At 38.5% G+C, this 26,352-nt stretch overlaps 2 protein-coding genes across 2 annotated transcripts in view; both read right to left on the bottom strand.

Annotated features, from left to right (window-relative positions):
- gcn1 (GCN1 activator of EIF2AK4) overlaps positions 1-3,796 on the bottom strand; it is a 33,097-nt gene extending 29,301 nt beyond the window's left edge. Inside the window, exons 1-6 of the mRNA XM_053420517.1 lie at positions 3,753-3,796; positions 2,011-2,113; positions 1,843-1,906; positions 1,121-1,252; positions 825-933; positions 585-683 (exon numbers count right to left, since the gene is read on the bottom strand). Coding sequence (XP_053276492.1) covers positions 585-683; positions 825-933; positions 1,121-1,252; positions 1,843-1,906; positions 2,011-2,113; positions 3,753-3,770 — 525 coding nt within the window. The 5' untranslated portion in view covers positions 3,771-3,796. The remainder of the gene's footprint in view (positions 1-584; positions 684-824; positions 934-1,120; positions 1,253-1,842; positions 1,907-2,010; positions 2,114-3,752) is intronic.
- Positions 3,797-5,990: 2,194 nt separating this feature from the next.
- vamp5 (vesicle-associated membrane protein 5) lies at positions 5,991-13,796 on the bottom strand. Its single transcript, XM_053419933.1, has 3 exons — positions 13,400-13,796; positions 8,945-9,082; positions 5,991-6,641 (listed from the first exon to the last, which is right to left on the bottom strand). Exons 1-3 carry the CDS (start codon positions 13,400-13,402, stop codon positions 6,498-6,500), a joined length of 285 nt encoding a protein of 94 aa, XP_053275908.1. The 5' UTR covers positions 13,403-13,796; the 3' UTR covers positions 5,991-6,497.
- Positions 13,797-26,352: the final 12,556 nt, after the last annotated feature.

The following is a 26,352-nucleotide window of genomic DNA, read 5'->3' as shown; positions in this document are numbered from 1 at the left end:
TCCCTTTTCCACTGATCAAAAACATCAGGCTTTGTGTGCAACAAATGGAAATGTGCATCATTCACTCCCAGGTCAAATGACTCCGTAGTAGACACAGGTTTTATTTAGCTTCTGCTCCGATCAGCAGTAATGGAAACGTGACACCCGGGTGACTCTATAATCTGGCAAGGCAGCGAGGTGAGAGAGCACCTGAGTACCTACAATAGTAAGAAATTTGGGCTTTTCCCCCAAGTTAAAGGTTGGAATTTTGTAATGTAGTTTTTCCTCATTGTAGTTGAGGATCAAGGGCAGAGGATATCTAACTTTGATAAGCCCTATATATATATATGGAAATATGAGCCTTACAAATAGAAATCTAGTGGTCTCTCGATTGATTATGACTTTGTGAGGGGTTAAAAATGCACTTCAGATGGAATCAAAAAAGTCACTGCGTTGTAGAACTCTGCATCACCCTCACATCTCTGATTTGCTTGGAGAAAAAGTAAATGACAGAACGGAAAATTCAGGTTGGTCATTAGCTTAGATCCTCCTTTCTGACCAGATCAGCTTGTGTGTCTTTGACTTCCAGTGTTTATTGCACTCACTTTCTTCCAGAGCTGAGTGAGATGTTTCAGACTTGATTTCTGAGCGATGGCCTTGGCTCCACCCACGACCTCGGCTACAAGAAGGCTCTGAACTTCCACCTACAAGAGAGGGAAACAGGCCATACCGTCAGTGACATTTAACACCTCTGTGAAAACTGAATGACCCTAAACTTAGAATATTTCTTTCAGAAAATAATAACATCAATGGTGTTATACAAAAATCAAGAAACATTCACTGACCATTTTCTTCCAGATGGGTCCCTCTCTTTTCTCTGGGGCAGGAAACATAGTGGGGACTAAAAGGATTGTCCAAGACAGGCCGATGAAGGCAGCAGAGCCGGAGCTTTTACTAAAAATATAATAAGGAAAACATAAGAAAGGGGAAAAAAAACAGGGCCATGGAAAACAAATAGATTCCTACATTGCTTATTATGTACATTGCTTATCCTGTATATCAAACACAGAGTGAAAATGACAGATTGATGCTGACAATGCAATTATAAAGTAGACCTAGAGTAGTTCAGACAGAGCAGTACCTGGGCTCTCCACTTTTGCTGATGACTCCACTGTTGAGCAGGCAGTGGAGGAGGCTGGTGACCAGGATGTCGGGCTGACTGTCAGCCAGCTGGCCAATGACGGAGAGAAGCTCTCTGCGTGATGCAGCATCCCTGTCACGCACACAAAACACTTCCTAATGCAATATACATCAACAGCACAACCAACTGAGATTAAAGATTTAGCTTAGAACAACAGTCCAATTATTGCAGGACTGTTGGACTGATGATATAAGCTGCTTTCAGACATGCACTGAACTACGGATATCTCTTGAAATTATCCAGAGAGCTGTTGCTGCAGCCTTAAACTCCTGTTTATATCTGAGTGAGCCCATGTGAGAATATAGCAGGAGATTGTCTGGAGGATTCACTGCAAGCCAGTTGATGGTGCAGTTCTCTCATAAATAAAAAATCTAGAAGATACTTACAAAGATGTCAACTTGGAAAAAATTTGATTTGAGATCTTGAGATCTCGCTTACTAAATTCTTTATAATTCAAAGGCAAACTCTGGAGAAAATCCGGACCCCATTGTGCAGTCACTGTAATGTCTGAAAATGGTCATAGAGTCCACTGTAAAGTCCTATAAATAATGATCACCTTTAATTTTAAATAAGGGTTCTAAATAAACTGAAACCTTTAATGGGAGCATTATACAGTTTCAAATATTGTTTTCTGGCATGTGAAAGTTACTACATGAACTTACCGGTATCTGTGTGGCGTGAGACAGAATAGCTTGCAAAGTCCCTTGATGGCAGGCTCTGGTAACTCTAATAAATGCATTTTGAATATCCATCAGTGGTTATTACAGCACCAGTTTTATCATCATCATCATCATCAAGTGTAGAAAATTCAACAACACAAATTCCCTCACCTTTGCCCTGTATACACCGCTTCAGCTCTCCAAGTATCTCCTTGCGCTCTTTCACGCTGGATGTGGTGACGTTTGCAGCAAATTTTTTCAGAGCATCTGAAACCTGAAGCAACAAGTCACAGTTAGTATAAGAACAGGTGTGATGACTTCAGTGAAGCAGATGGCAGCAGTGACATTTTCAATCAGACCAAAGGACCAAAAGAGACTCAGCTCATGCTGCTCTCTGGAACCTGGGGTAAAATTGACAATTTTACTTGAGGAATGCCCATCAATGATTGGCTGGTTTTCTGTCTATCTATATACATGAATAAGTCACATTTATCATGAGATTAACTGCTTCTTACAGCCAATTATGAAAGTAACTCTCAAGCCATTGCATATATGGTCATAGAGGAAATAGTCAATCAGAGGATAAGATTGAACCAAAATCTTACTTGCATTACATTTATTGTTCAGAGGTATGTTATTCTGCTGGAACAGACAATGTACAACTATCATTTTGTGTGTTCCCATTTCCCAGACTACTTAAAAATGTCCCTATCCTGTCATGTGTAACACTTCCTTTAAATCAACGCTTAAAATGTACTTTAAAACGTACTGCACTCACTGATTTTAAGTAATTTCTTTGACAAAAGTTTTTATTTTTTAATTCCTTCTTTTATCCCTGTGTTTTTTTATATTATTTGTATTTAATAAAAAAAAAACGTAACTTTATTTTAGAACTGCTGTGTAGTTAAAAGACAGCCATTACAATTAAGTTTGATGCACAAGTTTTCCCATTCTGTAGTACTACCCCTGATAAATGCCAAATAAAATCCTATTAACCCCCAAAAAAATTATAATACTACCCTTTTCTTAATTGTACTGAATCAGTGAATATATTATTATTAATATCATTATCAGACAGAAGCTCAATGGGCCTGGCTCTGTTTCTATGCAGTCATCTGTCATTAATGAAGAGTTTGCGGGAATGAAAAATAATGAATTGTATTTCAAACATTTAGCAGTTTGATAAAATCCAATCCCTGGAGTTTAAACCTGTTAGGATGAAATGATTTGTGTGTTCGTTTTTATGAGTGGGAAATATGTTGCTTCAGAGGGAGAGAAATGAGAGAAATTATGAAAGCGTCGCTGTTTATTTACATTTCTTTTAATACAAATATAATGTGTACAGTCAACGATAGGGGCCGTGGTTTATTTTAATCAACCGGTGGTCGACAAAGGAATCTTCAACAGACTTAATACACTCTCTGTGCCTGTGTTTCTGCTACCTCCCTGGGTTTAATACATGGTATATTTAATGTTAGTTCATCTGTTATGATTCACTACTTGTGGAGGAGCGAGGACGTAGCTTAATTGACTCATAGTCGTTGAGGATGCTTGATTGATTGACTTAGTTGAATGTATACCAACTCCAGTCGATGACAGTGAGATAAAGCCCCTGACTAGTTCGTCCACAGCCCAGTAAACCCACAGCTTCAGCTCAGACACCAGTTCTCTGTCTGCTGCAGTTCAGTCTCATCCACACACCCAGGGTGCGTAGCACTAAGCTAACAGGCTGCTAGCTAGCCGTGTGCTAGCTGTTGGTGAAGTTGTCCCACTCCAGGTTCTCGACGAACAAAAAAACACACACCAGCAAGTTTACAAAGTGGAACTCGATAAACCTTCGCTTCGATTCCCTTCATACATGGTCACCATTGAGTAAGTAGATAGCACACTACTGAAAAAACAGCCACACAAACCTGCGTGTCCGCTGCCATCTTGCCGGTCTTGATGCAGGAAGAACTTTGTGAGATCACTTCCGGGTTACACAAGCTACGAAACCTTTTTTGTTTACCCTTAATATAATCATAACACTATTATCTGTTTATGTTTTCTAAATGATATATCATCTGTTTGTATTATATATATTATATATCACCACTGTATGTTATATATTATAGTATCTGTTTATATTACCTGTATTTTAAAACAGGTTATATTATCTAAATTAAATATAGCATCACTTTATGTTACCAATTCAATATATATTATCTGTTTATATTACCTGTATTATATATGATCTGTTTATGTTATCTAAATTAAATACAGCATCACTTTATGCTACCTAATATATAGTCTGTTTATATGACCTGTATCATATATCACCTGTTTATTTTACCCAAATTATGTATCATCACATTATCAGAATCAGAAACACTTTATTTTTCCAAGGGGAAAATTTTGTTTGTTGCAATTGCTATATTCAAGAGTAGAAATATAAGCTTATAAAGATTTGAAATAAAATAAAATATGAAATATATGTTACCCCTTAAATATATTATCTGTTTATATTACCTGTATTATTTATCATCTGTTTATATTATTTACATTATATATCATCACTTTATGTTACCCATATAATATATTATCGGTTTATATTATTGAAATTCTATATCATTACTTTATGTTACCCATATAATATATTATCTGTTTATATTATTTCAATTATATATCCTCACTTTATATTACTCATATAATATATTGCATGAATTATATGTAATCTGTTTTTATTATCTATATCATACATTATATGTTTACTTCATCACTGTCAGTTTGTTGATTTCCCCCCCTCTACATTTTGTCTGCCGAGTGAAAGTCTCTAATTCTCTCCGAAAGAAGACTAACTCTTAAAAAGCCTCAGCCATCTTTTCATCTTCTCCCTGTTTTTCCTTCTTTAAGGGGGCTGTTGATCATGTGTTGCACTGTGTTATGGGGCAAATGGATCACAGCTCATTGCATAACTGTGAGAATAGTTAATGGAAGCTGAGTGGCAAGGTGGCTGCTGATTGGAGCTTATTGTTCAATGGTGGATATTGTTTCAGATCAATTGTAAAACCAGATTTAAACTTCCACTTGACAACATTGCCTATAGTAGCATATTTAGCATATATTAATTCAAAAATTGCATAGAAGAAAAGTATTTATGTCGTCTCACAACAGAATATTTGTTCTGCCTTATTCTGGCAGGATGGTTTTAAACCCTATAGGAAGGCCCTCTGTGATGCCAAATCAGCCCAGTATTACTCAACCATAGAAGCAAATAACAGCAACCAAAGGGTTATTTTCAGTACCATAGCCTTAGCATAGAGTCATAGCTCCATTTATCAACATATTCCTAGAGTCCCCAGTAGTAATGACTTCATAAGCTTCTTCAATAAGAACATTCTAACTATGAGAGTCGGAATTCCACACCTCCTGCCCTTAACAGGCACACATATACCCCCAACATATAATCTGTTGAAACAGTTGTAAAACCTTTATACATATTGAACAATTTCTTATTTTTTTCAATCCCTTTCCAACCAGGTTGCTTAACATATCTACAACAGTCTGTCTTTAACAGTAGATGCACTAGAGTCTTTTAAAGTACCTAGGATCAAATGTCTTCTTAAATCCTTTATGTCACCTTCGATTTGACTCACTTGAGAGAGCAGTCCCCAGTCACGTGTGTGACTTTCTACATAAACATGGGTTTATTTAACATCATAGCAAAGGGGCAGCACATCCGGTTTCTCGCCAAGTGTTTACATAAAGTCATTACACAATATTTCTGGTAAGTGGAACATGGTTCCATATGCTCTACATATTTCTAAATGTAAAATCATTGCCCACAAGGGGTCAGTGTCACACTCTTTGTCAAAACTGCAGATTAAATGCAATATAATAAATTTATCAGAACTGTCTACTGTCAGTTCCAGGATCAAACATTCTTCTAATGCTTTCTTCCATACTGGTAAAACAATTGGGATATTCTTTTCCCAAAACGGAAAAAATGTGTAAAGTTACATGAAACAACTTTCTTACTGGTTTGGATATTGACCCAACAATTGTCTTTAGTGTGTTGGATTTGATTTTGGACTGGTATTCTGGCAAAAATGTTTTGTATATAATTAAATGTTTTAAGCAAAAACTGGAAAAAATTAAACTCACTCAAGGTGTAAAAAAAAAAAACCATTTTAATGATGCAGGCAAGATTGAGAACATTGATTTAAAACAGCTGAAAATATAAATAAAAAAATATCAGTAATTTATACTTGGGTGATGCCAGAGCACTTTATTTATATCTAACTGTAACACATCTTTATGATAGTGAGTTCTATAAGGGAGAGAAGTTGACTGGTTTCACTTATTTCAATGGACTTTGAAACTTCCAATCCATGTGTGAACTGGTGTCTCCTTCCAATATCCAGACAGAGGCACGACTTTCTGAAAGTTATAATAAAGAAAAGAAGCAGCCAAGCAATCAGTGGTACCATATAGATTGAAAACACTTAAGCATACTCGCATAAATATCTCTAAACAGAGAAATATCACCAAATGAGCAGTTGAGGCGAGAAGCTTGAGTCCAAGAGGAGGGACTCCTTTTTTCCTGAATGTTTTACCTTTACCCTTCGTCCCATATCTTATTTTCCTTTGATCAGGAGAGCATCAAGGAGCAACCGTCCTCATGTGCTAATAGCAAAGATTATAAGTCCGAGAATGATCAGTCCTGCTACCACTCCGATGCCAATAAACACATATTTCATCCTCTTGTTCTGGCATCTTTTCTGTTGCTTCACCTGATTGCTGGTCTTTTCAAAGTTTTTACTCTGTGAAAAGATAAAACACAATGAAGAGATTACATTACGTTGTGTAAATGAGCACATATATTCATACACATATGCCAGGATACAACAGTATAGGCCCAGAGTCAACAAACTAAATTGTATAAGAATTCGTAAGACAACTTAAAAAATATATGTAGTGCATGAAAGATTTTTTTTTATGGATCTTTTCTAATACTTACTACTTAACCATTTATAATAAACTATAGACTGAACTTCAAAGGCAATTCTGTAGTTTCCTGCATATTATTTAGAGTATACTACTATCAAGAGTACATATACAGTATAGTATACATTTTCAGACATTTCTCCACTTTGGCTTTATTTAAGCAATTATATAAATTGTTTGTATATTAACAATGGATGACCCGACTACTTTAGTATGCCCACGGATCAACATAAAAAGGTCAGATCATTTTCACATTGCCCCGTTAACCTGTGTTACGCTGTTCTTATATGTGAAGTGAAGTGAGCTGTTTGTAATGATGAACCCACAGAAAATTATCACCAAACTCAAAGTTTCTTGTGTTTTTCAGTTTCCTGTTGTTGTTTTTTTTGGTCCTAACCTTTTTCGTACACAACCTGCTCAGTACCAAAAGGCATTCAGACCAAGCGGGGAATGGGGGGGAATTAGCAACTGAAGAGTGAGTTATTACCCTCTGGAATTGTAGGAGAGGAAAACAGCGCTAAAGGAAGTGTGTCAAGTGCTACTTACTAATTCCACAAATGTCTGACTGTCTTTCTGTCTGTCTGTATGTGCAATGCATATTTCACAAACTTGTTGATCATAGAGAACAGTTTAACTGCAAGTAAATCAGGTAAAATGAGTGCAAACCATGGACTGTCCAGCATGCAAACAATAAAAAAGTGACTGTAAATTGTCAACTGTTTGAAAAAGACTCACTTATGACAATTCTAAAGTAGACTCAACAGTTAATCAAAGAATCAGTCCTTTTATATATATATATATATATGTATATATATTACTATACGGAAGGGGAAGATAAAACATAAATTGTTAAGAGCATTATATTTGAAAATAATTCAAGAAGTCTCTGTCTGTCTTTGTGGCAAAGCTCTAAGGTTCTGTGGACTGAGCAGGTCTTTACTTTCAGCAGCTCAATTACTCAAGGTCACTTTTACAGTTTCAGAAAGAAAAGCTGCAGCATTAACAAAGGCAAAGTAAACAACCCTCTCCAAACAGGCAGGTTTGGAACTGGCACTGCACTAGTTAGACTTTAATTTATTACATTTCTACATAATGATTGCTGCATTTAGAGCTGGTTCTTGCTGCCACCAACAAAAGTAAAAAAAATGTGGCCACTTTGGAGCAGCGGGAAAGGTTTACACAATCTTGACACATTACTACTGAATGAACTTGTTACAAACTGTTTCAATATTTCAAAACAATATTCGATCAGCATTCAGAACATTAGCGTTTAATTGCAGCCATGGCTCTAAACATTGTAGGTGTGTCATGCCATGCTTTGTGGGTAGCAAACTTTGCTTTTATCAGAGTCCTCTGCTGGTGAAAAACCTCTTACATAAGAGTCAGAAAAAAACAATAAAAAGGTTTAGATGCACCACAGAGAGCTACAAGATTAAGTGGGGAGCTGCAGCGTCTGATAATAATTATCTGTGGGTTTGTCAATGCAAGGGACCCACTCAGATCCACTGTAGTCAATTGATCCATTGTAATGAAAGCAAAATGTTGATTGGTACATCATGGTTCCCCATTTCAATGGTCTCATTAAAAACTGCCATGAGGGAGACTGAGCTTAACATTAGCTTGAGAGCTGTGTACCCAGTTTGACAGTTTCTTACCCACGTTATCTGAAAGTACAACAAAGTCCTTTTTAAAATTAAGAGTTGCTGTTTTGGAGAACTGCTCAACAATGTGATTTAACACAGTCTGAGTGGGCAATGTGGGAATGATGTGACCTGCTTTCTGACCCCCGGACGGACATTCATCTCGTGGCATGTCCTGGACTCACTCTGTCATACCCAGGGAGACCAGCTCACTTCATTCATCTTAGGCAACAATAGGAAATACCTTTCTAAAAATAGCACCATAAAACACAATCAGGATGTAAATTGTACATTTGTTTTCCTCTCCAGCTCCACCTAAAGTGTATTTATAGACGTCAATATGATATTTCCTGGTCTCAATCCCTAGACCCTATAGAAATGGCATGTTTGTGCCACATGCTCCACTTATTAACCTTATCCATCCAACACAGAGACTTCCACTTAGTTTAAATAGTGTCATTTTAATCCTCCCCGCATACCTTTGCCAGCAGTACATCAGCCCTATCCTCCAGTTCGCCCAGTTTGCCGGATCGCTCTTCAGCCTTGTTCAGGTTATCCAGCATGATGCCCTTCACCTCCTCCACCTCATCCTGGGTCTGCTGCAGCTTCCCGTTTGCCTATCCAATCAACACATGCAGAATAAATTCATCTGGCAGCCTTTTCACATTAATTTACATTCTCACATTGTTTGGGCTTTAGTAAAAATAACAAAACATATTGATAAATTTCTTCTGCTAACACCCAGTGCCAGCTATGTGTTTCATGAGAGAATTTCCCAGCCGCCCCGGACGAGACACATTTTATGCTATAGTAACAGAGGAAGTAATTTCACAATGACTGCCTGAAGAGTCATTAGTACCTAAAGTTAGGAGAGTTATATTGATTGTGACCCATGTTTTTCTAAATCTGTCTCTTGTAAGCCCGTCAAATTTCTTTTTTCTTGTCCTCTGTACTTTCCCATACAGAACAAGTAGCTCTGGATAAAATAATAAAATAAGTGCATTTTTTTGTGGTACATAGGGCAGAGATCTCAACTATATATCAGCACTGTGGTTTGGATGACCCAACGATTGTGTGTAGTGAGTTGGATTTGATTTTAGACCATGGTATTCTTGCAAAAAAACATTTATATCATTTATAAAAACGTTTTTAAGGAAAAAATGTGGACAAAAATAGTATCTATGAGAAAAAAATAAAATAATTGAAACTCACTCAAAGATTAAAACATTTTAATATTGCAGCTGCATGTTTGTGTTACATTACTCTTTCTCATCTGAAGCTAATGATTGTTCATATTTACCAAATTCACCAAATATATGTTATTTTCTGTCCTCTTGTACAAACAAGTGTCTTTCCTCATAACCTTGTTTAACTCGTCAGGTGACATGGATTCTGTCTTTATCATGTCTGCTCCCTCTAAAGGACGTTGCACTGGAATGTGAACAAGTACGGACAAGCAAATACGACAACAGTAGCAGCGTAATGATGTCTGGTAAAAATATCTGTAATTTATTGTGGGGTGATGCCAGAGCACTTTATTTATATCTAACTGTAACACATCTTTATGATATCGAGTTCTATAAGGGAGAGAAGTGGGCTGGTTTCACTTATTTCAATGGACTTTAAAATACTTCCAATCCATGTGTGAACTGGTGTCTCCTTCCGATGTGGTCCAGACAGAGGCACGACTTTGTGAAAGTTATAATAAAGAAAAGAAGCAGCCAAGCAATCAGTGGTACCATATAGATTGAAAACACTTAAGCATACTCCCATAAATATCTCTAAACAGAGAAATATCACAAAATGAGCAGTTCAGGCGAGAAGCTTGAGTCCAAGAGGTCAGACTTTTTTCCGGAATCTTTACCCTTCGTCCCAATATCTTATTTTCCTTTGATCAGGAGAGCATCAAGGAGCAACTGTCCTCATGTGCTTTCCAACAACAGCAAAGATTATAACTCATATTAACTCATATACTCATATAACTAATATTGACATGTGGAGGTGTTCGGGCCGGGACACTTATCATGTGACAGAATTTTGGTGCTGATTGGACAATGCACAGTGGAGTTATGAGAACTTGTCTCTTATGGGGAAGGATCAACCTTCACCGCACATCAATGTTTATACGGTAAGAGGAAATGTCACACTTCTGACTATGTTTCTATGACTTGCCTGTAGCCAGCAGGTGGCGCTGTAACGATGAGTCCATATTGACTTATGGATCTGATCAGGGCGGGACTCTGATCGTGTTTAGAGGTTTGAGGCTACAACAATGCATAGAGAAGTTATAATAAATCCCTCTTTTTTGGCAATCACCAAACTTTGACGCCACGCCACAGTCACACCATGTGGCATACACTAAAACAGAAGAAAGTAGTGTGACGTTACAGCAAATTGTGTGTGAAGGCGACACGTTGAAATTTGTGTTTGGCAAAAAAAATCACAGTTTCCATATACCTACATCATCAATGTCTGGCTGACTGTTGAGTTAATCAAATTGGTGCCGGGCCCTTTTTTTTCAATCCGTCAACGGATTTCATGAATATCGGTCAAACCAGGCGGATTTCCTGTGTTTTAGTTGTGTCGCTGTTGAGCCATTCTGCCGCGCCCGATTCGAATTACTCTATAATACGCACAATTTCATTAGGCCTGAAACGCCCGTGAAGTATGGTGGTTTTTCGAGTATGTTCAAGCCTTCTAAAAAAGCGATAAAGTTTCCTGACTAATCAAACTAAAAGCAATAATGTCTTCACACTGCCGGTGCTCGGGCCTTAATTTTGATATTATGTTGTATTATATCACTCATTCGGTCATGTTTTCTTACAGCAAAATATTTGAAAAAACTGTTAAATTCAAAAACAGACAACTGAAAAAAGCTACCTCCACTGACATGTCTTCCTGAAGAAGATCAGCCTGACATGCTGTTTTATAAACACAGCAATAATCTTGCAGGGAATTTTGAAGTCGTACTACTGTGACCTGTTTCTCAAGTAGATGAAAGCAAGAGTCCATTCAAATTATATATGAATGGACTCATATCTTTACTGTATGACTCAAATAATTACTATAGAAGTATTCAAAAGAAAATAGAATAACAGCGAAACCGGTTATGAGACATGAAAATAATAAAGTGAAGTAGGACATGTTTTCCTACAGTTATAAAGATTACGATCTCGCAGTTGTTGACAAAAACCTCTCAGTCTGCTGTGACGATAAAGCAGCACAAGAGGGCAACTGTGTACGTAAGCTCAGCAGAAACAGCCTGTGTAGGTTTGACCTTGGAGTAATTAATAACCTGATAGTTCTCCGTCACCTTTGCTCATGAGCTGAGTGAGGAAACCTGCATCGCAGAGGTTAACAGGAAGAGGAGAGCAGCAGATAGAGAAAAAAACACAAGCACTCTCTCAGCATCTTGATTTGGTTCAGAATTCACTGTCATTTCCTGTGAAGGAAAAGTCTTTACATACAGGATGAGCAACATCCTGTATGTAAATGATGAGCGACATCCTGTATGTACAGGTCCACAGTCAGATTGTGAAGCAGGCTGAGAATTGTCTCGTGGGCGACTGTTGAAACCTGATTGACAGATGCCCTGAAGGCCCATTTATCTCATTCTGGACACAGCAAGCCGTCAGACTGAACAATGGTCTGTGTTTAAAAATCAGCCGACTTTGTCTTAACACAGGGACTGCTGCCCCTTCCAGCTCCCCACCGTCCTTCCTTCCTTCCCTCCCTCACTCACTCCCTCCATCCTGCCAGCGTTAATGTAGGTACCTGGCATTACCCAGGGAAACCCCACCTACACCACATAATAGCTTGGTCATTATGGTGTAGTATGTGTGGTACTTCATCTGATTTGAACAACATTGTTAATTCATTGTAACACCATCCTTCATTGAGAGATGATGCAGAGGGGACAATAGTTATTATGTTGGTATAATTAGTTATCCATTAGTTACCTACTAATTCCACAAACGTCTGTCTGTATACCGAATGCATATCTCGCAAACTGTTCATCTTATCAACTTCATACTTGGCATGTGCATGGTAAATTATATGAGAAAGTGCAGTGGCGGGTTTGGTACGATTTGGACATGTGATAATTTACATATTAATAAACGTTGGCTAAACAAGCGACTGGTGCTCTGTAGCAACCAGTGGGGGCATGACAATGTCCAACAGGCAGTCTGTGGACCGAGTTGAATCTTCTTCTACATCCTTGAGTAAACTACAGCAGTGGTCAGCACCTGGCAGCCTGCGGTTTAACAATATCGGTCCCGTCGGACTATTTTGAAAAGACAGTTTCAGTCTAGAAAAACATTGGCAGTAAAATTTTCCTTGCAAATAAACCGAGTAGGATGAACACAAAGCATTCCAACTTCGCTCTGCACCAAATACTGTTTATAAAAAAGCTCTGCGCACACAAATAAGAAAGAGTGACAGGATATTGGAGAAGTGTTTGACAGCACAAGCAACCAGCCCATCCAAACAGACATCTGCACAGTTTTTAATCAACTTATTTGCATGTGTTTGATCCATCACTTAAATCTTGCTACTTCATGATTTGGATCACACTCCATTTAAGTAGTCAATATGATCGCACAGACAATAATAAATAGCTTTGTCTGATTAGAAATGGTTTGTGTGTTGCTTTATACTGAAGTTATGTGTTCTATATTAATCTTATTCCTCGGGGGGGATTTCCACCTGTCACAACGCCATCTCTCACAAACAGTCTTCGATGACTGGAGGAGTTGACAGCGGCTACAGTGTCTCCTCACCTATGTGTGCAGTAGTGTTCCCTTACCAGACTTTGCCCACTGACTTGGCTCAAGTCGTACTTTGTACCGGAGCAGCCCCCCCCCCCCCCCCCCCCCCCCCCCCCTTCATGTGAGAGTGGTATATTAACCCACAGCAGACTCATGTTTACTCACCATGTCTGTGGAGTCTGTCGCTGTGCCTGTGTTCGAAGCTGTCACCAGATCCAATGCATTTAAAAGTGCGCCCCCGGTCGCCTTTAGAAACAGGAAACGCGGGTTGGCTCTGCACCTTCAAGCGAGCCCGTGCACCGTCCTGCACTTATTCTCCAATGTCCTCCTCTAAGTGTCCTCGTCTCTGTGTCCTTGTCTCTGCTTCCTTGTCTCTGATTCCTTGTCTCTTACTGTGAACTCTGTCTCTCTCACTTTCCAGAGCTCCGGCTCTCTCCTCCTTTATGGACGGGGGCGTCTGGAGCTGACGCGTTCACGGTATTCCCGGAAATGGTACAGTTACCAAAAGTGATTACGTGACTAACGCTGGAGTTGTCCTGGTCACTGGAGCTGCTTTCAGACAGCGACTGAATAAACTGCTGCTTCCACTCGGCTAACTGAGAAGTGAAAGTAATAACCAGCTTATAATATCTCATTATTAGGTGTTTGGTGTGAGTATGCTCTCATATCTGTTTTGTGGTTGCTGTTCCTCTGTTTTTATATAAGTTATCTACAGGTTTATATATATATGTAATGTTCAGATGATCAAAAACCATTTTAGCTGATTTAACTGATTTACAGTAATATGATTAAATACAGACCAATTGACTCTGAGGTCTATAGTATTATCCAGTGAATGTTTTGTCAGTGATTTCTGTAAATTGCCATGAGCACAGGAGGTTTGAAGATCTGTTTGTGAATCCACTGGTGACACATTCTCTTAAAGCTCCAAGTGCAGAAATTGGATAATATGTTATTAGAGCAAATGTGGAAAAACACATAAGAGAAGCTGTAGGGGGAGGTGTACACAATAAAAAAAGTACACAGATACTACTGGCAGTGTTCGATGTTGGAAGCTAAAAGTGAACTGGGCACATACTTGCACGTGATCTGGGAGTGTCCCTTGGTTCACCCAGTCTGTTGCGAAATATCTGATATATTGGCCAGGTTCAGCTTTACCATTAAACCCACCTTTGTGTTCCCTCAGTGACAGAGTAATAATATCCAATGCAATGGATAACATACTCATTATTTTAAAACCTGGTCTTATCAAGGCAGTAAGATGGCAAAATAATGGTTAATGAAATGTTTAAGATTTCATCATGTTAACAAATACTGTGTAAAATTAATAATGGAGGGACATGGGAACACGTTTGGCTTCATGTCAAGCTAAGCCTAAAACTAAATGTATATGTAAATTTATGGCTATATAGTGTCCATAGTTTATTATTTTCTATGCTGGGCCGTCCCCTCTTGGATAAATCTCTAGTGTTTCTGCTATTTGGCTGCTGTACTCTTTTGTTGCGCAAAAAATAATTGAAGACATTTGAATTACAAGAAAAAAGAAAATTGGGTTGTGAAATCATTATTCTGTGGTTTTCAATGTGCAGTTGTCTTGATCTGGTTAGTTTGTAAACCATAATTTTTTTAAATCATAACTACAGCAAATGCCTAGCATGAAATTCATAAATGTCGAGATTTTCATGATAGTCTATGATGGGGTAACAACAACCTTTCAATGAGTCATTCTGCTGTTTGAAATAGGGGATCAAGCTATTTCACCTACAGTAGTAAAAGTCAAATGAAGCCCCTTTGTCATATTGATGTAGGCGACATGGAGAGCATAAACCCTGCATCACCATCTGTTGATAGCAACATGCTGTGATGTCAATAAGAATTCCCCTCTCATGTAATTTGCTTTTTTCACATGCATTTCCATTTTGCCCACTGGAAATTACGAGGGGCACCTGAATGCAGCACTGATACTCACTGTTCACCTTATCTCCTTCAGGCAGTGGGGAAAGTGGACTAAGTGCACAGCAGCCACATTATAAACATATATATACATACTGTATATATCTTTGTTTGTGGTCTGTTCTGGTTGACTGGTAGTAGCCGACTCTTCCTCTCAGTAAAGTTCATGTCATGAGCATAGTGTACGTCCAGCAGGCCACTACAGACTTCACTGTGTAGACCATTGTGTGCTGTGCATGAGCACTTAAGGGTGTTTCCCCCTTCTGGGCTGTGCACAATGTTAAGAGGGTGACAGCTGGTCCACCCTTGTGAGAAATATGTGCAATAATCATACAATATCCCCAAAGGGACTTTCAGTTTGTGGTACTCAACTTATATTGTAGCGACTGGCTTTTATTGTACTTTTTTACTTCCTTCAGAGAATTCTCGCATGCACTGTTTGACCTATTGTTTTAATAACTTTATAATATCTGTTGAGAAAAATACAATGGTGCTTCTATAATGCAGTTCTTACACATACATTAAGTCTCTGCTATGACGTTTGTTGGGTGACATCGGCAACAAAGTGCCACTGAGTTTTCTGAGGGTGGATGGTTGGTCATAAGTTATTAAAAGCAACTGCACTGCACGGAAAACTGCAGACACTTGCTGTTGTGTGTGTATCGCTGTCAAACTTATGATAAGGGACTGACAGGCCGACAACACCACTCCATTGTACCTCAACTACATCACTCACATGGGCAATTCAAATTCTTTCTTACAGTCTTCTATTCATTCACCGTGGATTAACATGACAAACAAGACGACTTCAGGCAAACCTCATCCATTTATGGAGAAGGTACAGACATAATTGGGAAAGTTAGCAAGTATCAAAAACAGGAAGTAGGGTAGTTCACATGTTTCGCCCTGAGACCAAAAGGAGGAAATCACTTTGTTTTATGACATTTTTGTGAAAGATCGAAATCCACCAAGCTTGGTTAAGGTGGCTGAATGAAACACTGATTTAGATTCAATTAAATTGTATTCATGTACTGCCAAATTACACCTTACATTATCTAGAGGCACTTTAAACAGTCAGGTCGAGCCCTCACTATGGGGAAGAGAGACCAGGAACAACTGTGTAACTGTCATATTCAAGCTCTGTCTGACAAGTTGTTATAACGAGTGATATTTATAGAAGTAATGATGATGTTAATAATAGCAGCACCAAGTGATTATACTTAATTATAACAGAGAAAGAGAAAGGGAAAGGGAAAGGGAACAAGGAAATAGATAAACTCCTAGTTGAAGGCCAATACTTTAAATATAATTAAACTCTGAAAAGCCTCAGTTTACAAACAAAATTAACTTAGCTGGGGCGGCGTGTAGCTCGCCTGGTAGAACATCCGCCCCAATGAGGCAAGGCCACAACCCGCAGACGCCCATGTGCGATTTCGACCCGTGACCATTTCTGCCTGTCCTTCCCCACTCTCTCTCCATCAGGGATATGAAACTACGGAATAAGTGCTTTGATAGGGAAAAGGTGTTTAAAATGTAAAGTGAACTTCTCCCATGGCCTTCAGATAATCAGATGGAAACGTTTCTTTTATTACAAAACCCTGTAAATATCACACTAAAATAAAAGTAATAGAAATATGTGATTCTTTGTTGCGGGACATGGAGCTGCTCTTTATAGCTATTTACTTCATGACATTGTTTGCAGCGTTGGGGAAGTACTGGTGAAATTCCCCTTAAATAACCATCAGAGACACTGTCAAGAGATCGAGCACAGAGAGTCAAACCTTGTGTCGACAGAGACTAACAAATGAGTAAACATTTAATCCTAAGAATTCCCACCTGTTTATCTTCTGTTATCAGCCTGGTCCTGTGACAGCTTCTATTTACCATGTCACACTTTACCGCCCGAACCCAAGGTAATGCTGTTGATAAAATAAAGTCTGTTAAAATCAGTAGTTTGAAGTGGTGCCAGTTTAGGGTTACAATACAATACATTTTACCATATAGTATACCTTAATATACAATAGAATTATATGTGAGAACAGCAGGTAGTTAACCCTAGGCACAGGTAAAAGACAGCAGAGGTGAGGTCCATTTGGACAAGCAGGTTATCAAGATTTTCTAAAACCGAAAAGATAAGAGGTTGGCCCATGGGAAGCATTTGCACGAGGAAGGTGAACAGCACTCTTGCACAGTCTTGGTGGTTGAACCTGTTCTACTGCAAAGTCTTGCAAAAAACTCACAGAAGGAAAACCACAAAGTAAAACAAAATAACAAAACGAAAATGATACTATGTAAGACTGCAGAGTAGTTTGGCAGGATGTTACATGCATTCAAGATTAGTCTAGTTCATTAGAATATATTACATAGTGTAGTATTGTATTAGTATATCAATATAGTGGTTAAAGAAGATGAAATTGGAATATCAGCAACTTTAGTCCAAAATCTATCAGCACTGACCTTGTTAACCTGCACTAGCCACATATATACACCTTCAATTCCTTTGACATGCAGATCTAGTATTTTTCTAAATCAGGGGCAGTAAAGGGGCCACAATTTACACACCAGTGCCAATTATGCATCCAACAGCTATGCTCATTTCCTGATTCAGTAAGGTGGACATTTAAGTCATTACTTGTTTTACTCTATAGCTTTGAGCTAAGCCACACATCATTGAATAGATGAAGCACATTATGTTATTTAAAAAATAATAAAAAACTAAAAAAGGAAATTGTCATCAATTTGTGTTAGTACTGTTAGTAAGTGAGTCAATTTATTAAAACTACTGACAGGACAGGGGCACATCAGGTGGCAATCAGGTTTCAGCTGGGGCGAGTGTCCCCCTGGCACTGCTCCTGGATCTGCCCCTATGCTGAGTCACTCTTTCTTCCTTTTCTTCTCCCGATCTTTACACGCTTCGGAAAAAGTCGACCAAATGATGAATGTACTTACTCACAAATGAAATCACATGATCAGAGTGATATCATCATCACACAGTGAAGATAAAACATTGTAAACAATTCTAATGAAGGCAGCACATGAGTGGCTGTCAGTGCAGAGCTGCAGGGGTCAAAGCCCTGGTCAACAAAGGCGGCCTTCTGGGAAAAGCTTTGCTGATACAAAGGCCACATTCAGCACGCCGACTGACCACCCTCCCTTCGCATCATTGTCTACTACTCGTTCATGGACTCACATCCGCATGACCACAGCGGCCTGAGTCCAGGCTGTTTTCCCATCAGTGGCAAATAGGCTTTCAGAGGATTGTCTTTGTGTTTGTGTTTGTCTGAGATGCTGCTGTTCCAAAAACTCACCAACCTTTTCTCATGGGGATAAACCCCTGAACGTTTAGTCAACACTTGTTGACAAAACAGCACATTCACACTGATTAGATCGAGAGGTTCACCGACGTTGAGTCAACAAGGGAGGTGAGCCTGTCACCACCAGTCTACCTTAATTCTTGTTTTGCTAAGTTTCTCTACAGGTTGTCTTGTATGAATACAGTTTGATATGTTTCAGATGTTTAGTAGGCATATTTCAGCTTTGAGCTTAGTGGGATTCCATCTACTCCACTCGGTAACAGAAGGTCATTGCATTCTCCTCGTTATTAGATCTCAATTTTGGAATGGAAAGATGTGAGCGCTCCAAATACCAGCCAGTGGATCAGAGATGCAATGCAGAACATCAAGCTGGAGGGAATCAGATACACCCTCAATAGATCTGTTAGGAAATTCCACAAAACCTGGGACCCACTGATCAAATGTGTTAATAGTCCACCTAGCATGGAACTATGACCTCCCACCTCCACATTTAATCGGCCTTATCAAAACTTAAACACACTGTGTGTATTTTGTAATGGTTTTCCCCTTTTGTTTTTATGTGTGTCTTTTGTGTTTTCCTTGTACATTATCTGGTTGTGATCTTGTAAGTGAGAATGTTGTTTTAAAAATCTCAAAACATAAAGTTAAAAAAAGATAGCCTTAAAGGCAGCTGAAGTCCGGACATTAAAAATAAAAAGGAATGTTTGGATCAAAGTTTTAACAGTCTACATTTATCTGAAAACCTGTGTACAGGGAAGGCATGTTGGCCCCTCGACTCAGCAGCTGGGTCTTATTTGTAGTGAATTCCTTTTCCTGTACTAGATTCTTCACAGCACTCAGACTAACGTGACCCACTTTTGTTTTCATGTTGGCAAATATTAAATGAGCAGTTTTTTTGAGCTGATAGCAGTATTTTAAATATTTGTTGAACATGCCTGCTATTGCCATTAGTGTTAGTATCACTAAAGCCTGGAAATAAACTGAACAAAAATGTTCCATCTTTACCTCTGATCTGAAACTGGAGGAGAATCCCCCCCATTCTCTCCAGCTCCTCCCTGTGGCTGTTCGGGAAACACTTTAAAGTATTTACTTATTACAGTTGCTCCAGAGAGTATCTTACCTTATCTTATCTTATCTTTTCTCATCTTACGAGATAAAAGATGTGTGTTTGGGTTTTGGGTGGATATTTAGCCCAAGCTCACACTTGCTGGGCAGTACTGGTGACTCTCCACTATTGAAAGTAGCTAAAGTTTTTCAAAAATGTGCTTAATTCCTCACCCGTAACTTAAGGGTGTAAACATTCAGTAAATCCCCTGATGATGTCACAAAGCATTTTTTGAAAGCAGCAGCCAACAAGGAAATGGCATCACTGGGCACGCCGAAAAAATGGTGTCAGTCAGAAACTGACATTTGTGTTTAGTGCTGGCTCTCCTATTGTGGTCCAGCCAAAGAAGAAAAAACATAATTGCCATACAGTGCTCAAGCAATAGGTTCTTTATAAGAGATACTTTCCAAAAATGCGCTAAATGTGGTACTTTGACACTGAGATAATAAAACCAAACCATGGGCAATATTATTATTTCATGTACAATATTTCAATCCATGTGCAATATTAATTTGTGTGTACAATATCACTGTTAATGTGTAATATTACTACGCATGTTCAATATTACTATTTCATGAACAATTTTAGAATGAATGTGTAATATTACAATTTTTGTATAGTTGTATATTGTTTTATTCTATTTGACTTTGTTGTATATTATATATATATATTGATGTCTCAAACTTGAAAATAATTATTTATTGTATACTATTGTGCGTAATACTCTCACTGTAATCCTGGAGCATGCTGGCACAAATATTACCTTTTCAATAAATAAAGTTGTATCTTATCTTATCTTATTATGAGTTAAAGCTAAAAGAAGTGCTTGTGTTTCTGGGATATTTTCAATGATCACACAGAGAATAAAAATAATATGTCCACCGTTAACCTCTTGTGCAAGATGAAAATGAGTAAGTGTTTTAGAATAATATTTGTATATTTTTTTTTACTATAATTTTCTTTCGTAGTTATAAACTGTGTTTGTGGAGACCTATTGGTTGTCATGGTCCCAGCAGGGGGAATCATGGGGCCTGTAAATGATCTTTCTCAGATGGCCGAAAGAGCCTGATCCTCCAACACTGCAAGTGTGGGAACAGCCCCTTCACAGCTGATCCCTGGTGGTGTGTTTATTGTACCAAAGCCCTCCAGTTCCTCAAAAAGTCGTGCTTGTTTTCTCAATCCGCTCTCCAGTGACCTCTGTGGAGTCCCTTTCTCATCTGTATTCACGAGGGTGGACTCTCATTTTGAGAGCTTTGTTTCTTCATTTCATGGCAAGATTTTGTAATGTCCCTCAGAACTCAGCCCTCTCTCTAAAGTATAGTCTCTGCCCCGGTGAAAATATGTTCAGATATACTGTTACTGAAGAACTGTCCTGAACTTCAGTTTAAGTCTTTCTCCTTCTTCTGCTCATGCTGTGCCAAATTTCTGCTCTCAGATTTCCGTTCTGCCCAGATTTTTGTGAAATGACCCAGTCTAAAGGGTTTGTCGCTGACAGAAGTAACAGTCATGTCCTCATCGCAGGCGTCCCTTACAGGCGGTCACCATTTAACTCCTTTATGTGTCTGAACAGGTCAGAAAAATGTCACTCCAGTTCTGTTTGCGTCTCATTGCCTTCACCAATGATGTTGTGTTTTTGCTCCTGTCTGTTTGTCCATTGTTTCATTGCCAGCTGCATAACGCAAAACTACAAAAGGGATTTGTGTGACATGTTTTCAAAGGATACAGCATTGGCCAAGAAGGAGCCTATAAAGTTTTGGAGCGGATCTGGATTTGGATCAGCATTGCAAGATTGGGCGTTTTTTTTGCCAGTTTCTTTATGGATCGTAATGAAAAGTAATCTGTCATTTTCAGGAAACTGCAATTTGGTGGGGCTTTATTGAATTTACTGTTGGGTTTTGGCTGAGTTATGAACCTCCCATCAGGCATGAATAGACAGACATTAAGTAACTCATTACAACATAATTTTTAACTGTTTACATCAAATCAATTGAATGTTACTGTTTGCCTTTTTCTAAATGTTCTGATTTAGTTTGGATTATTGCATTGATGGCATCATGTGCAGAAGACTTGAATCCTTTCAGGCCACTTACACTTGATCTGTATCGATGGTAAATGGTAAATAGTTTTGTATTTATATAGCACTTTTCTAATCTTGATGACCACTCAAAGCGCTTTACAGTACAGTTTTACATTCACCCATTCACACAAACATTCATACAGTGCATCTTTTCGCAGCACTATGGTATTCTATGGGGGGCCATTCAGGGTTCAGCATCTTGCCCAAGGACACTTCGGCATGCAGATGGGTCAGACTGGGGATCGAACTGCCGACCTTCAGGTTGGAGGACGACCACTCTACCCCTCAGCCACAGCCCCCCAATGGTCTCAAATGAACCTATTAATAGCACAATGATCTGTGTGCTGCTTTATGAGAGGGGACTTTGAGGTGTCAGAGGGGCACACCACATTCGGACAAAGTGTCAGTAAAGGGAGGTGGATATTGAAATGGGAGTGCTCTTATACATGTATCTCACCTTAAGGATCCATTTCAAATGATGGGTTAGGGCTAACCAGAATTGTGATCAATTCCAATTAGATGAACTGCAGGTTGTGTTTGTTGTTTCTTGCAATGCGTCTGTTTTTGTTTGTTACCCGCATAGGGACGACACATGTGGATTACCATTCGGGTGTGTTTACATGTTTTTAATTCTGATGTTCATTAACATGCTCTGTCCCTATCAAATAAATAAATAGAATTATTATTAACTACTCCGAGGAGCTTATGGTTTCACCCTTGTCTGTCTGTTTGTTAGTTACATTTTTCAGCAGGATTGCAAAAAACATACAAAAGCGATTCACAGCATCTTGATGGAGGGATGAGGCCGGGGCCGAGGAAGAACCATTTCAATTCTGTTGAGGCTCCTCAGGGGAGAAGCTGATCTGAAGCTTCTTTGATCACTTTGCTTTTCAGTTTGGATCATGATAAAAAAATCTATTATATATATGACCTAGGTGAAAGGTTGCTCTCTAACGAGTGTCCGATTGAACTATAACTCCAGCAGCCAGCAGGTCGATGAGGAGGACGAACACCATGTTGACCATGATCAGCTGGATGTCCTTCCTCCAGATGGAGTGACCCACTTTCAGCGACATCAACAAGTGTCTGAGAGGAGAGAAATATGAGATGATCCACTGACGCAACACAGCGTGTACTCCTGTCACACTGTTTCAGACACTGAGAACACAAACCATGAAAAAAGACCCAGAGAGTTGATCAGCCACATCCTCTGTCCCTGTGGTTCCGAGAGCATCAAGCCACATTCACCTCCTCTGCATATGAGAAAGGTAATAATGACACAATCAACAATAATTCAGCAACCAGTTTATGCCGAAAGACCAAGTTGGCTTGTTCAAAACTGTCATGGGAATTTCTCAATAATCAAGCACAAGTCATTACAATGTCTTTCTGGAAGTTTATTCTACATCTGCAGATGGGCATCAATGTACAAGACCATGGAATGGATCTCATACAATGAGCAATGACATACAGGAAAAAGCAACACTTTATACATCTCCAAGCCCCTCCTAGAGAGGAGATAAATGTTATCGATCAACCTCTTTCATGTTAAGCAACAGGTGACCATTATCCTGTCACCTGATCTTTCCCAGACCTTTGGAATGTAGCATCTGTTTCTCAAAATCCCTTGAGTAGTTTACAAACACAAATCCTCTGTTCTGTTAAGTCTTTGTTTGGTGACCTCGTCAGTGAGGATGTCACATAACAGTCATGAGTGCAACCCTGACTTCTCAGGCAACATTTGTTATCTTTCGAAAACATCAATATCAATCATTGCCCTAATGAGTAAAATTTCTATCACAAAAACAGATGTAATTTGTAACAAGTGGCTGACACACTTGCAAAGCTAAATGGAATGGAGCTATAATTAGTTAATCTATTTATTTATTTATTATAATTAAAGTATTAATTATAATAATTAATATATATGGCTGTGCTTTATGATATTTGAGGTAGTGCCCAACAGCTTACATACTTTACGTATTGTAATGATAAGAGTCCTTACTGAAAGTCACCCATTTCCTGGAAGGAGAAGAGAAGAATAACAGGTTGTGCACTACAGCCTGTTAAACCTAAGACAGAACCAAAAGTGGTTGGATTGACAAACTGAACTACAGTGTAACATATTATTAGTTGCTTTTGCTCAAACTCAATATACGTAAAAAAAAAAAAGTCACGTAAACTATAGTGGAGTTAATATAACTATCATTAATATCAAGTTTGAGGCAATGTTTTTCCATGGGCCAACTTTTTCATTTCTCTTCACTCACTGTAATTAAAATCCTTAAAAATATTATTATACATTTTATGTATAGTTCCCAATCACAACATACATGATCTCAAGGCGTTTATTGAGGTGAAGATCTCAGTATTATAAAGAAACTGGAGATGATGTCTTGACTATGGGCTGGTGATGTTTATTTTTTTTGCATTAATACTTGATTTAAGCGTTGTGATAGTGTTTGGTATAAAATGTATCTCTTCATGAATTGTTCAACTGCGGTAATGGCATCTACATTCGTCTCCATTGTTTGTTTTTTTATATATAATTGTGAAATTTAAGCGCAAATGCTAACATAACATAAACTAATTCAGGCAAACCAACAACAGCATATTAATATAGTGTGTTGCTGATATGTTTTTTCACTCCTCTCCCCTTATAGTGAGGAGAAATGACATTGTGTCCTATAAAAATATAACAGACTATGATGGGGCAGACATTGAGACAGAGCCAGATGATCTGTGGGTTGAGACAGCTGAATAAAAACAGCAGGAAGTGGCAAGCATGCCAGAAGACTTTTTAGTTGGTGAGACTATTTTTCAAAGTGAGGGCACAGAGCAGGAAGGAGAGACAGATGAAGATCCTGAGAGTGAGACTGAGGGTGACATTCAAGAAGGAGGATACAAGCACCGGACTATCAGGTTTGTGATGTTGAAAAAATATTTTCCTTCTTGTAAAGCAGTGTCATTAGAGTTCATATGGTGTGTACGAGTAGAAGTATGATTGAATTAACCAAATGACACTTATCAATCAATATCCCATTGGTGTTTCTTGATTCCTCTATGTGCCTTATATATTTTTGGCTTCCCTATCTCCACAGATATCAGCAAATGTAAAGAAAAGCCACCAATGCAGCCTAACTTGAACCGGTTTCCAAGAACCTTGATGGGGGACAGGGGAAGGAGCTTCAAGGCAGCCTGGTATAATCTCCATCCCCGGCTTGAGTATTCTAAACTATCGGACTCTGCATATTGTTAAGCCTGCAGACATTTTAGCCCTCCTAATAGTACACAGTATATGACTCACCATCAGGATTCAGCTTAAGCTTACAGGAATGTGTTTTGGTTAGTTTTTAATATTGTAATTTGATGAAATTGTATCTCTAACAAATACCAATTTAAGTATTATACGTTAGTATTTTTTTTTGTATATAGGGTACTGAACGAAAAATGTTGAAAGCTTGAACACTGTCTTTGTCTCTTTTGTCCTGGGTTGAATGTGCCCCTCTGACAAAACAACTGGCCCCGGTCTGCCCCCTCAGTAAAATTGGTCAAGAACCAAGATCCGTTGGTCCAGATCCAGTGGCGGTGATCCAGAACGTGTCCAATCCCATAATCGTCGCCAGGTTTGTGGTGGAAATTCTTGGTGAGAGAAATTAAATAAGGATCTCAGATCGAACTATCTTTTCTAAATTTATTGTAGCAGGTAATTCAACAGAGAATATATTAAAAAAAAGGAAAAGAAGAGTATATCTAAACATACAATCGTGAATCTTATCAGAATATATCAGAGTCTATATAACTAGCTGCATAGGACAGAGTTCTCAACACCACAATGTGATGCAGAAGTACCAGCATCATCAGAAAAGGAAAAAAAACTTTCATCCAGGATCTCTCTGCCAGCTCCCACATTACAGAATCAGCCGCAGTGCTTTTGGACACAGTTTACAACATCCCATTAAAAAACGGAATCAATGAACTTGAACTAGTTCTTTTTCATCTGTATGAATTGAACTTTGAACTGGTTCTATTTAAGTGTGAACTGGTTCAACACTGATAATAACAGTTGTTCTCTGGATCCTGCAGCTCAAACACCTGCAGAATGTTAGACAGACAGAACCTGTGTTTTGGGATTGAAGTGATCTATTGGGTAAATATGGGGTTATGAGCTCTTTGATATATCAATCAATCAATCAATCAATCAATGACTCAATAACATTTTATTAGAATAGGCCATATTTACAAATCACAATTTGTCTTATAGGGTTAAACAAGGTAAGAAATCCTCTGTTCTTAACACTCAACTAGAGTAAAACTATCAAAAAAATCCTATTAACAGGGGGAAAACCGTAGAAACCTCTGGGAGAGCTAAATAAGAGTATTCAAAGCATTGATTAGAATAAACAGTATGTAAAATTAAAGAAAGTAAATTAATTGAGCACTATTGTCAGTAATGGTGGATATCTGAGGAGACATATTGTATATCAAGTAGGATTGTTGAAAATAATAGTCCACGATCAGCGGCCGCCTCGATCATGGTCCACCACCATGCACTATCTACGATCGGTTGGTAACACTATTCAGGGTTAGCGTTATGGTGGATCTCTGATTCATGATCCACTGTCATGATCCAGATCTGTAAACAATGAAGCATAGGGAAGAAGTCGAG

The sequence above is a fragment of the Pleuronectes platessa genome, chromosome 4 (assembly GCF_947347685.1).
Source record: "Pleuronectes platessa chromosome 4, fPlePla1.1, whole genome shotgun sequence".
NCBI classification, from domain to species: Eukaryota; Metazoa; Chordata; class Actinopteri; order Pleuronectiformes; family Pleuronectidae; genus Pleuronectes; species Pleuronectes platessa.
Note: the sequence above shows the minus strand (reverse complement) of the source record. Positions and strands in the feature narration are given on the sequence as shown.

Coding starts and splice junctions, on each gene's coding strand:
- vamp5 (XM_053419933.1), bottom strand. Junction 6,642..8,944: donor CTGATGTACTGCTGGCAAAG/GTATGCGGGGAG, acceptor ATCTTTTCACAG/AGTAAAAACTTTGAAAAGAC.